The sequence below is a fragment of the Lactuca serriola genome, chromosome 9 (genome assembly GCF_051521515.1).
Source record: "Lactuca serriola cultivar US96UC23 chromosome 9, Lser_US96UC23_V15, whole genome shotgun sequence".
NCBI lineage: Eukaryota > Viridiplantae > Streptophyta > Magnoliopsida > Asterales > Asteraceae > Lactuca > Lactuca serriola.
The window spans coordinates 42,181,732-42,195,448 of NC_136416.1; the positions used below are offsets into that span (position 1 = coordinate 42,181,732).

Below are 13,717 nucleotides of genomic sequence, written 5' to 3' on the forward strand. Positions count from 1 at the left end.
TGGCCGAAGTTGTTTCCGGCAAGAATGATATGGTCGCCGACGACATTCCTAACGTGACGGGTGTTGTGGTTGGCGATGTTTTTCTGCTACAATAGAGGGAGTCAAATGGAGAGTTGTGTGTTAAAAGAGAAATATGAGTGGGTAAGAGTAGTATTTTATTTTTTATTTTCTTTTTAACTATTGTAATGAAAGGAAAATAAAAAAAAAATTAAAAAGGGTAAATATGTTATTTTAAAATTTTTTGAATATTTTTGAACCAAAATCACAACAAAATTCTTATCTTGGACCAATGATGCTAGTCACTTTTCAGTTACAATAACAATTTTTGAATAATCACAAATATTTTTTCTGTAGTTTTGATTAAAAGATAAATGTTGGATTTTTTAATATGGTAAAAATGTTAAAAACTAAAAGATATAACTTTATCATACTATTTAATTGTTATTTACTTATTTATTTAAATTATATATTAATATTAGATAATATTATTTTTAAACATATGACGTAGATTGGAAAATTGGAAAATCATATAACCCGCTTATATAAAATATATAAATGATAAAGATAAATTAGTTAATTTTTGAAAGGAGTTTTTTTTTTAAACAAAGCTAACTATTGAAATGACTTTACAACGTAGTTTTTGTAGGACAAAACAAAAACATTTCAAAAGCTCACTATTATTGAAGATGTACAATTGGGAAAAATTAAAAACTTGTGTGTGTGTTTAAACAGAGAGATTCAATCGGCGTATGGAGACTAATTGAGTAAATTACAACTCTAGTCTCTAGTATATGTCAAAAAATTATAAATTTTGTTCAAATGTTTCATTTGTTGCAAAAGTAGTCCCTAAAATTTACTCTTGTTGTATGTTAACTTCATTATAACTTCATTATAAATGAACAAGCTAGCCCAGAGACATCAAACGTATAAACATATCATAAAACCAAAATTATAATTAAACTAAAGCAAAAGCTAAATCAGAAATCTTTTGCCGAAAACAAATATTTTTATTTAAATACAATGGTCGTTGAGGAGTTGGATATGGAGCTAATTATAAGCAGCTAGCATTGTGAATCTATCAATAAACGTCAAACCTTTTCAACTCAAATTTCTATTTCAAGCTCTCCAACTTAAATGATTACTACTTCAGAAACATGGAGTATACCTATATGCCTTCCATTAATTCTCATCACTTACCTGCCAACTTTATTAAAAAAATGGAGATTGCAACGTGTAGGGATGAGCAAAAGGACTGAACCGGCCCGAACCGAATCGGACCGGGGAACCGGCTTCGGCCAAAATCAAGAACCGAACCGGCCCGGCGGTTCTACCGGTTCCGGTTCTATCGGTTCCCGGTTTCTACCAGTTCTTGTCGTGTCTTCAAATGTTGGAACCGCTCCTTGAAAAATAGCATCATACGGTTCCGGTTTTTGCCAGTTCTACCGGTTCCGGTTCCTACCGGTCCCCGGTTCCAAAAATCCATAAAAATAACGTCCCGGTCCCGGCCCGACCGGTTCTATCGGGTTCCGGTTCCGGTACCGGTTCCGGCCGGTTCCCCGGTCCATATGCTCATCCCTAGCAACGTGTCATAAAAAAATCGTAACATAGTGAATTTTGATTGACCTTCATTTTGCTCAATTTGTTTTAATCTTGATTATGGTTTGCTTTATTCTAGATATTGTTTTGATAATTTAACTGAATGATGTTTTAAATTAGGATTTGTTGACACAATGAGATAAATAAAATGGAGAAGACATGGACAAAATGATCATTTCTCATGCATGTCTATAAATTTACTGTCTAATGCTTGATCACTTGGTTTATACAAATTCATATAAATGATGAATAAAATTGAGAAAGGGTATAACGATGTGCGTGATATACATGCATACTAAAAGGATCAAATTTGGATTATTTTCTATTCCCCTTGTTTTGGCATATATATATATATATATATATATATATATATATATATATATATATATATATATATATATATATAGAGAGAGAGAGAGAGAGAGAGAGAGAGATAGAGAGAGAGTACGTATATATGTGATAAGTGGAACGAAGCTCTTAACAGAAAAGGTTACGCATGCATCGATCGATCATGTATCATGTATGTCATGTACCATGCAGCTGTATGTATAAACATTTTTGTTTGTCGGCCTTAACTCCCGGTTGTTCCCTTTTATTGGCTAGCTAGGAACAAGATATATAGTTACCTTTTTTTATTATTATTATAACAGAAAATATAAAGGAAACAAAAAAAAAAGGTTGTAAGAATAACTCTGGAAATGATTATTTTTATCCGATACGTAACAGTCAATTTAAGGGAAATTAATGATAAATTAGATATAGAAAAATGAATTTAATTTTTGAGATACATCTTTTATCTTAATATGGATGTTCATAATTAAAAGCTAGAATGTACAACTCGGTAAGAATAAAGCGTTTCCATTAAAAGGATATACTTATATTGTCAAAAGAAGAAATGAAACAATATTAGATCATTAATTGTTCAAGTGGAGAAGGATGTATCGACGTTTTACGTAATTATATGAGCAAGTGAAATAACTACCTAGCAACTCCATGGATGAACACAGACGAATTTAAAGAAGTTTAGTGAGTGCAAATAAATATGTCTGAACTTAAAAAGAAGGAATTAAACATATATATATCAACTACATTTGATTCCCTGAACAACTACACTATCTAGTTTAGCCGCATATATGTAAGACAGACTTGAAGAAGATTAGAATGTGTTAATAATAAAGTGATGCTACGCGTACGTTTACAACCGGAGAGTCAGATCCAGGACGTCGGTGGTGTTGTCTGTGGGTGGAGGAGTGATATGATGGAAGACCAGAGAGGTGGTGGCGTCGGCTTGAAGTGGGTGGTCGAACCAGCTGGTATAGGCCGCGGTGGAAGTGGATACTGTGCTTGGAAGGTGGTTGTCGGCGGTGCCCATGTAAGAACGGCTGGCAGCGGCTCTCTCACGCTTGTGGGCGTTCTGGTGTCCTCCCAATGCCTGAGAAGTGTAGAACTGGCGAGGGCAGTAGAGGCAACGGAAGAGTCTGGAAGATTGATTCGGTTGCTTAGCATCAAGTTGAGGATGGGGATGAGGATGAGGCTGAGCCGCCGGAGAATGCAGCTTTAAGAAGTCATACAGCCCTTGCTCCGCCATTGATTAATCTTTTGAAACAGATCGACACAGAGAAAGAGCGTGTGAGAGAAAGAAAGAGGGAGAGAGAATGCGGTTTGGAATGATCGAGCGATTTACATTACATGTAAATATATATACATGGTGAATGGGTGTATGGTGATGATGGGTTGATCTTGAAGCTCTTTAAATTTGTCTTTATCTACACAAGCTTTTCTGAAAGATGATTGGTTCTGTTAGCAAAGTGACAGCACCACACCCCTTTCCACTACCCTTGATCACTTCTTCAGAACATCACTGCGTAATTACATTAATAATACATTTTACCTTCCTTTGAATTTCTTTTATTATCTTCAAAAAAAAAGTATTTATGAAACATCAAATCATATTTATTATACATGGTCATTCTTGCCAAACATAAATTATTCGTTATTGAACATAATTTGATCATCAAGTTAATGCCACTATATTTTACGAACCACAATGGCCTAAGAATAATATTTGTTCTTGGAAGATTTAATATCTAATTATTTATTAGAGTGTAATCAAAACTCGAATATGTTTAGTTTAATGGAAAACAACGAATTTATAATAATTTTAGACTCCTAACACTACAAGTTATAACTGCTAGAACTGTGGAGGAAAATATGGTCACTTTGATAATCAAATAGGTACTTTTATATATTGGTGGATATCTTGTAATGTTCATTGTCTTAAATTGATAATTCAGTGATATGCATTAACTAATACGATTTTGGTATAAGGTAATCCATAAAAGGCACTTTGGGTTTATAGGCAAAAATTAAAAGGAAGCAATGTACCATAGTTGTGTAAGGATTATTTCAACATCTTAAAAGTCTAAGGTGTATTATTTATAAGTATTTATACTCCTGCCGTCCGAAAATTGGATAAGGATAATGAAAATTGCGGTTTTCATAAGTTACGAAACACTAACACAGACTTTTACAAAAAATTTAGGCCTTAAGCTAACCCGTCATCCCAAGTCAACATTGTCCAAATTAACAAGTTAGCTTGAGCTCATCAACATTAGTCTTATGCCATCCATTATCCATCCATCAATCCATTTATCACTATTTATCCATCTAGTCTTATGCCCTCCATTATCCATCCATCAATCCATTTATCACTATTCATCCATGTGTCCATCCATTTATTACTATATATCTATCAATTAATGCATCCGTCCATCTTTTATAGATGATCAAAAATACATAAAGTTCTATGTTCTATAAAAGGGTTGTTTTTTTAACATCATTGCTATTTTATGGATTTCAAATTATATAAGGTAAAAAAATAAGTTGTTAAGATCAATATCTTACCTATGATTGTTTTTTGCTCAATAAAGATCGTGTAATTATATGATCATATTAAGATCGAAATCTTACCATTATGAGATAGTTTGTTCTATGTATATGAGCAATCATTTGAATATATCAAACGAAAATTATAACATATTTATAAAAATATTTGAACTTAAACACTATAGTTTATATTGAATGAAAGTTATAAACGCATTCATAAAAATTATTTGAAATTCAATGTATAGTTTCAAATGAACCTAGGTCCAAGTTCCTAAGATAGGATATGAATACATAACGTGATAAAAAGTACAAACCGTATGATCAACTACATCTATTCGGTCATATTCATAGAAAACTAGAACATGAGTGATGAAGTTCAAATCGGGTAGAGGGAGATTAATGAAATCAGGATCAGGCGAGATGGTGGAAAAGGGTAGCGGGAGTAGGATGAAGTCGTTTGCGGTGGTCGATTCTGGCAGCGACAAAGGTTCCGACATGGTCGATTTCAAGTTGTGATTTGGAAAGTGGGATCAGGGAAGGGATTTCTCAATCTCATAGTTTAAAGATAGAGGGAAACTCAAAAGATTTTGGGACGGAGAGGAGGCTAACGAAAAGAGTTATGAGTTGTGTTCCGCTTTTTTTTTGGTATTAAAATTGGAACGGAGAGGAGGTTAACGAAAAGAGTTGCGAGTTGCTGACATGGTTAGAAGCTGACTGGGTTAGAAATTCTGGCTGAGTCTACATCTGACTGAGTTTATATTGTTTTATTATTTCTCTGACCGGCTATCCTAAATGATAAAAATGACAATTTTACCTTTTTGTTCTATTGCAACTTTACATACATAACTAATCACTTGTAGGATCCATGGCTAACATTTATGGACCATAGATCATTTCGATTTTCTAACGGCATGCCATGAGCAACATGAAACATACAAATTCATTTTTTTTTAAAGTACGATATTATTGTTCATATTTTTTAGTAGATGAAAACTAAAAAAATACAAAAACACATACTATTAAATGTTAATCTCGAAACCAATAAGCTTAAAAAACAACTTACAACATTGTTTATAGTTAATGTATAAAAAATCAATAAGAAAACATAAACCAATCTTCATTTTTAAAATTAAATGCCATATCAACAAAATACTATTACTCTTCTCCCACAACCATTCAATATCAAAAAATACATAACCTCGATTGTAATAAAAAAAAGATCACATTTTTAGAAAAAGAGTTGAGCACATCATCATGTTTATAGTACAAGACCTGCCTCTTCGATTCTCAACAGCTTCTGGTGACCTACAGTTAAAACCAAAAAAAATTGTAACATCCCGGACTTTCAGGTATTTTCAAATCCTTCCATTGGTCTTTAAATATGTCATTTTGGGTCCATGGAGTATAAAGATGTAGCCCAAAGAAGCCCTATTGGCAAAATTGTAATTTTGGGAGTAGGAGTAGTACGATGGGCGTACACGTGGGTACGCTAAGCGTACTAGGGCTCACCCTAGTACGCTGGGCGTACACATATGTGCGTTGGGCATACTAATGTCCGATGATACCCTAATTTTTAGGGTTTGAAGAGTATTTAAGCACCTTTATGGATCATTTAGCTTCACTATTTCAGCCTCCACATCCTTGAGTCGTTCTTAGCAAACCCTAACCCCATACGAGAGTGTTTTTAGCTTAAAGTGTGTTATTTGTGTGCTTAAAGGAGAAGGAAGTGCATCGATGAGCCTAGGAAGGAAAGAAAATTTATGGATCTTGGATCATCATTTTCTTGGGAAGCTCAAGAAGGTAAAAGTTGCTACCTTTATGCTTGGTTTGCTTAGATCTTATATTGATAGCTTTATGATGTTCTTTTGTCCTTAATAGTCGCATTGTTGTGCATGCTTGGTTTTGGACGCTTTGGGTTGTCGTTCTAGACACTTGGAAGGGTCCTTAGTCATAAAAATGAGGTTCCAATGGCTAGAAATGTTTCATGCATTTGGAAAAAGGGGTATTAATGGATTAAGACCTTGTATTAAGAACTTATGGACATGTAAAGTCATAAAGTTGGAGACTTTATGACTCTAGGGAGCATTTGGACCTTGCATCTATAATTTAGGCTTAAGTGCTTTAACAATTAAGTACTTAATTGACTTTTGGGATCTACGAGGGTACACCCTGTATACTCGGTCATCCACCCTGATGGTTGACTAGTTGACCTTGACCATTGACTTGGACTTTGACCAAGGGTTGACTAGTTGACTTTTGGGGTATTTTGGTAAATTAGAAATTGATGAATATGGTCCTAAGGTAAATATAGGTGGTGGAGTACGTAGCGGTGATTTGAGAGTTTGAGCTTATCACTTAAGTTCGACAGATGTGAGGTGAGTTTTCCTCACTATACTCAAGGGTCTAAGGCACCAAGGTCGGTCATTTTGGTTTGTTATCCTGATATGCTATATGCTTGAGTATTGTGTGATTTGTTAGATCAGTATCGTTGTTAATAGGATGCTATATGTTGTTATGATCCGTTAGATCAGTATCCTAGTAGATATGGTGTTATATGCAGTTATGATCTATTAGATTGGTTTGTTATCTATGGAATATTATGTGGTTATCTGTTATATGTGCACATGTTTGATTTGTGGTTGAGGCTTATCTGCTTTATGCAAAAGCCAATAGACCTGGGCATTCCAACCCGATGGTTATGGGTCGTGACTATTCCATCCGAAGGATGATTGGACTTGTAGTATGTGGGCATTCCAACCTGTTGGTTGTGTGCATGGGGTATTCCATCCCAAATATGATTGGACCCATAGTATGTTGGTATTCCAACCAGATGGTTGAGGGCCTCGGTATTCCAACCTGATGGTTGACTGGACCCATAGTATGTTGTTCATGATTATGATTATATATATATATATATATATATATATATATATATATATATATATATATATTGTTGTGTGTATGAGTATTTTGCGGGAACTCACTAAGCTTCGGGCTTACAGCTTTAGTTTTAGTTTCAGGTACATCAGATGATCGCGGGAAGGAAAATGTGTGATCATACAGATCCTCACATTTTATGACTTTGTTTCTGAGATACTCTGATATAGAACTATTTTAAAAAGAAATTTGTAATGATTAATGGTTTTGAAATGTTTTAAAAAGTCTTAAATTGGTTTGAATTTTTATGGGTGTTACAAGTTGGTATCAGAGCCTTAGTTTGAGTGACTTGGAGGAACACTCGTGTGAATCTAGTCTCAAATCAAGGAAAGATTTTCAAAATGATTTTAAATGGTTTTCAAAATAAGTAAAGGAGGATGCAGAGTGTACGATCAGTCAGAGCCAGTAAGTAGACCCCAAACTACCATGTAGTTATTTGATTATGTGATATGTTAGAGCAACATGCTAGTACTAGGTTAGGGATCTTCAGGAATTACATGATAGAATTGCCTGATCGTATGATGCCTGATAGCCTAGGGTTTTCCATATATGGGATTGGCATCATTACTGTAGTTTCTTAGTGTATGCATCACGATTGTACATAATTAAGATCTTATAGCCTGAGAATGTTTGATTCAACTTTATTTCTTGTTCCTTGTTTGGTGGTGGCTTAGAGTAGGATCGAGTATTCGGATGTCTATGGGGGTCCAGCGTTATGTATGACTAGCATATACTAGTGTTGCAGGGTTGGTGGAAGTTTCATGGGTGGGTTGTGTGAGGCCGGTAAGTCAGTTATGAGATAGTTATCCTTCCTTTAAGAATGAGGATTGAGCGATCACCATGTATATGTATATTGTTAAGGTGTTGTGGTGATTCTTGAGACAAATATGGGTAGGTGTGGAAGGTAGTATGGGCCCGTACTACTGAAAGCCTAAGACCCATACACGTAGCAAGGAAGTCACAACCCCTAGGGTTTAGTTGGGAGTTGGTTCCCTGTTATTTGTGTGGATTATCTAATATCTTTCTGGTGTATTTTTTTGTATGGTGGTTATGAGGCGTTTTGTGACTGGATCTGGATCGAGATCAGGGCAGGTTGATCAGGGTGGGTCGGAGGCACCCGAGATTATCGGCTAGGATGGGCCACTGTTGACTAAGGATCGCGTCAAGGAGATCATCTGCGAGGAGGTGGTCGAGATTGTCCGGGGTCAGATTCCAGAGATGTTTGGGTCTATTAAGACCACTATGATGGAGTATTTTGATGACAGATATGCAACCCTCGCTGAGACGACTGCCGCAGCAGCAGGGGGAGTAGCTAGTTGAGCTTTTCAGTATCGGGACTTCGATAACATGAAGCCCCCGACCTTCGATGTGACTCATCATCCGATCATATCCATGAGGTGACCGTCTGAAGTGGAGGGATGTTTCTTCACATGATCATGTCCTACTGACCAGAAGGTCAGATGTGCCCTGAACTTGTTGAGGTTTGGGGCAAAGGACTGGTGGAGATTGATGACTGGGTCGTATTCGGATGACCAGAGAGCTGCGGTTACTTGGGAGCAGTTCAGAGATATGTTTCGCCTTGCTATATCCCATGGGTCAAGCACGAGCGGTTGTCACAGGAGTTCTTGGATCTGAGATAGGGTACGGAGTCGGTGACGAAAATCACCTGCATGCATGTTTATAGAGAGGACAATGTTTTGCCCAGAGTTTGCTTCTGAGCAGGCTCAGATGACACGTTATCTGAGCATGCTCAAGACTGACATCCGTTAGTTTGTTGCCACCCAACGATGTGATACATTGTTGGAGTTACAGGAGGCCGCTAGGCGGCATGAGTTGGAGATTGAGCTACAGTTGAGGGAGCAGCAGTAGGCCCCGACACAGTCATAGCCGGCGCCGAAGTGGTCTAAGACTGCTGATGCCAGATCTGGGGGACAGCCAGGCCGCACTTGTGGGAAGTGCGGAAAGGCTCATTCGCGGATTTGCCAATCAGGGAGCGGGTGCCACAAATATGGCAAGCAGGGTCATCTGGCCAGTGGATTGCAGGCAGCAGAATCCATCTCCCGGAGTCAGACTTTGTTACCATTGTGAGAAGGTGGGCCATATGAAGGCCCAGTGTCCCTTACTAGCCGCCAAGCCGGCGCAGGCCCCCGCGTCGGCTACGCTTAGGATTACTGACAGGACGTAGGGTAGAGTGGAGCCCCCGAGGGCTCAGGGACGTGCCTTCCAGATCACAGCAGAGGAGGCCAGAGCAGCACCAAATGTGGTTGCCGGTATGTTTCTATCCCTTAACTTACTAATTATATATGTTTTATGCTTATCAGTTTGTACCTGTGATTAGGTACGTTTTCAGTGAATTCTTTCCTGCATTGGTTTTATTTGACTCGGAGGGCGAGTCGGTCATTAGTGTCTCATACGTTTAGTAGGGAGTTCAATGTGCGAGTCGGAGAGTTAGAGTGTCCGTTACGAGTCTCTATCGCCAACGAACACGAAGTCGGAGGCCTTGACTTCAGATCCACACACCCGAGGTTTTGCACCCTATTTAAAGGGTCAATAGCCTCCCTTATCCTCCCTTACAGCCCCTTGTGAGTCTAGAAACTCTAAATTGTCGTTTTCTCTTCATACTTGTGTGTTTTAAGCTTGGAAGATGGACCTTGGTGAGAGGAGCTTGAAGATCAAGAAGTTTGAGGCAAGGAACATGTGTGGATCTGAAGTCTACCCCAGTTTAGCATCATTTGAAGGTATCAAGTCGTTACCTTGATCCCTTTCTAGCTAGATCCTTCTATATTTGAGTTTTAGGGCCCTTTTAGCATGTTGGTGTTTCATTTCGGGTGATGAACCAAGATCTGAAGTTGCAACTTCAGATCTAGGCTCATCTTGGTCCTTATAATCATAAAGTTTCATCCTTTAGCATGTTAATTAGTGCATTTCCCTCGCCTAGAATCTCTTCTTTAGCTTGATTTGAGTCATTATCACCTTGCATGTACGTAAAGTTTTCAACTTTACATAAGAAGTATGCCTTAGGAGCTTAGATCTACGTTATGGAGCGTTGGAATGGCTTAAAAAGCATCTGAATGGAGAAAGGACTGAAGGGACTCGACGAGTTGCATGGTCAACTCGACGAGTCCGATGAAGATTGTCGTGCAATAATTTCTGCATAGACTCAGCGAGTCAGTAGGATGACTCAGCGTTTTCCCGACATTTAGACATGCATGAACTCAGCGAGTTGTATAGAAACTCGAGAAGTCAACGGGCGATTTCACGACTTCTCGAGTTCAGGAAGGACTCGACGAGTCGGTGAACTACGCTCGACGAGTCGGGTCAACATGGATTGTTGACCTTGACCATTGACTTGGACTTTGTCCAACGGTTGACTAGTTGACTTCTGGGGTATTTTGGTAAATTGGAAATTTATGAATATGGTCCTATGGTAAATATAGGCGGTGGAGTACGTGGCGGTGATTTGATAGTTTGAGCTTATCACTTCAGTTCGACAGTTGTGAGGTGAGTTTTCCTCACTATACTCAAGGGCTTAAGTCTAAGGCACCAAGGCCGACCCTTTTGGATTGTTATCCTGATATGCTATATGCTTGAGTATTTTATGATCTGTTAGATCAATATCCTGGTAGATGGGATGGTATATGTTGTTATGATCCGTTAGATCAGTATCCTAGTAGATAAGGTGTTATATGCGGTTATGATCTGTTTGATCGGTTTGTTTGTCTATGGACTGTTATGTGTTTATCTGTTATGTATGCACATGTTTGATTGGTGGTTGAGGTTTATCTGCTTTGTGCGAAAGCCAATAGACCTGGGCATTCCAACCCGATGGTTGTGGGCCGTGAGTATTACATCCCGATGATTATTGGACTCGTAGTATGTGGGCATTCCAACTTGTTGGTTGTGGGCCTGAGGTATTCCATCCCGAGGATGATCAGACCCATAGTATGTTGACATTCAACCAGATGGTTGAGGGCCTGGGGTATTCCAACCCGATGGTTGACTGGATGCATAGTATGATGTTCGTGATTATATGTATATTGTTGTGTGTATGAGTATTTTGGGGGAACTCACTAAGCTTCGGGCTTACAGTTTCAGTTTTGGTTCCAGGTACATCAGATGATCGCGTGAAGGCAAAGGTGTGATCCTACAACTCCTCACATTTTATGACTTTGTTTCTGGGATACTCTGATATAAACTATTTCGAAAACAGACATGTAATGATTAACGGTTTTGAAATGCTTTAAAATTTTTTAATTTGGCTTGAATTTTTTGAGTGTTACATGAGGAACTTGGGGTATTCCATTCGATGGTTGATTGGACCCATAGTATGTTGGTATTCCAACCTGATGGTTGAGGGGCCTGGGGTATTCCAACCCGATGGTTGATTGGGCCCATAGTATGTTGTTTGTATTTTATGTTATTTGTTATTTATTGGTATTTTGGGGGAACTCACTAAGCTTTTGGGCTTATAGTTTTGGATTATGTTTCAGGTACCTCAGAGGATCATGGGAACGCGAAGGCGTGATCGTGCACCTCCTCATCTTTTGTTTATGATTTTGGGATTTCTCTGATATTGAACTCATTTTGAAAACAATTTGTAAAAAATGATGGTTTTTGGGTTGTTTAAAAGTTAAATTTTTTCATGAATTTTATGGATGTTACAAGTAGGTATCAGAGCCTTGGTTTGAATGAATTGGAGGAACACTCATGTGAATCCAATAAATGATTTTACGCACAGATTTTCGGGTATGTAAGAACTGAAACAGAAACCAAAATAGCTAAGGCCTCGTTTGTTAGACGTCTTTCCAGGTCCAAACAGATTTTTCTAGCTTAATGGATTGGAAGGACTGTTTGATTTGCACAAAAAAATGGATCTTTTCTGATAAGAATTGTTTTTCCCAGAAAGCTCCAAAACCGTATATTTGCTTAATTGGCTGGAAATATAATTATGCCCCAAACCTTACGTCTTTTTTTCTTGGATTATTAATTTATTTTAAATACTTTTTTAATTTATTTTTTATTGTATTATTATTATTTTAATGGATAGCTATATATTAATAAATATTATTTTTAATATTATAATATTTATTTGTTAACAAATATTATTTTATATGATTACTAATTTCTTAAAATATATTTTTTAATTTCATTTTTATGGATTAGTTCTCTTTTATTGGTTTATTATATATTAATAAATATTATTTATAATATATTATATTTATATATTAATAAATATTATTTTATTGGATTATTAATTTATTTTAGTTAATTTTTTTAATTCATTTTTATTGGATTATTTCATTTTTGGGACCACACCACCATCATCCTAATTTATTATAAAAAAATCTCATCCATCCCACCACTATGGGACATAAACCGAATAAAGAATCACAAATTGGGCTATAAAAAATTAAAATGGATAGAAATAATAAAAACGTAACATCAACTTGAAAAACAATAAACTAAAAAACAACCTAATCAACATTATATTTGGATTTTAATTGATTTACGATTAATTACTTTGTATGATAATTTATATTTAGATTTTTAAATAATTATCGTGTAATTTTGATTTCGTATGTTTTTATAATTATTCAGAACCTTTATCCATTACACTATAGAACAACAGGGTAATATGGTCATGTTTCATCATTCAGTAAAGTCAGTGAGATGAATAATTCTTTATCAGTTAGAAAACTTTTCCATATAGCACTTTCCCAGACAACAACTATCAATCGTGTCCTAAGTTTGATTTATTTGTATGAGGATGTATGTATATATGTAACACCGTAAATTTTCAAACAAAACTTTTCATTTAACAACCCAATTATCTCATTTCAAAACCACAAATTCCACAAACATCAAGTCATCTAAACATATGGTCCAAAACTGTTTATAACACGAATCCAGGATCCTCCAAAAACATATCTCCAACTCAAGTGTGTGTACAATGAAGCCGGTGCCTTCTCGTGATCCTGAGAGGTACCTGAAACACATTACACATAATACGGTAAGCACGAAGCTTAGTGAGTTCCCCAAAATACCACACACATCACATTAGCCACTCGAGGCTAATTTAATACGACCCTCCGGTCAATGTGTCTCAGTGGAGACCCTCCGGTCCCACAACTCGGGTGGACCATCCGGTCCTAACTCAACAAGCTCATAATAATAATACTCATAATAAATCATAAAGACATAATGCAGGATATATCAAAATACTCAATATAACACATAAGACCCTTTGGGCACATATAGATACCACTCATGGTAAGTATAGTGAGAAGACTCACCTCGT

The 13,717-nt window shown here is 36.8% G+C and overlaps 1 protein-coding gene across 1 annotated transcript; it reads right to left on the bottom strand.

Moving 5' to 3' along the window:
- Nucleotides 1-2,791: 2,791 nt before the first annotated feature.
- On the bottom strand, nucleotides 2,792-3,184 carry LOC145075605 (zinc finger protein 1-like). Its single transcript, XM_079021795.1, has one exon. It carries the CDS (start codon nucleotides 3,182-3,184, stop codon nucleotides 2,792-2,794), a length of 393 nt encoding a protein of 130 aa, XP_078877921.1.
- Between the last annotated feature and the right edge of the window lie 10,533 nt (nucleotides 3,185-13,717).

Bases quoted from the DNA above. Each gene is read 5' to 3' on its own strand.
- LOC145075605 (XM_079021795.1), bottom strand. From the start codon at position 3,184: ATGGCGGAGCAAGGGCTGTATGACTTCTTAAAGCTGCATTCTCCGGCG.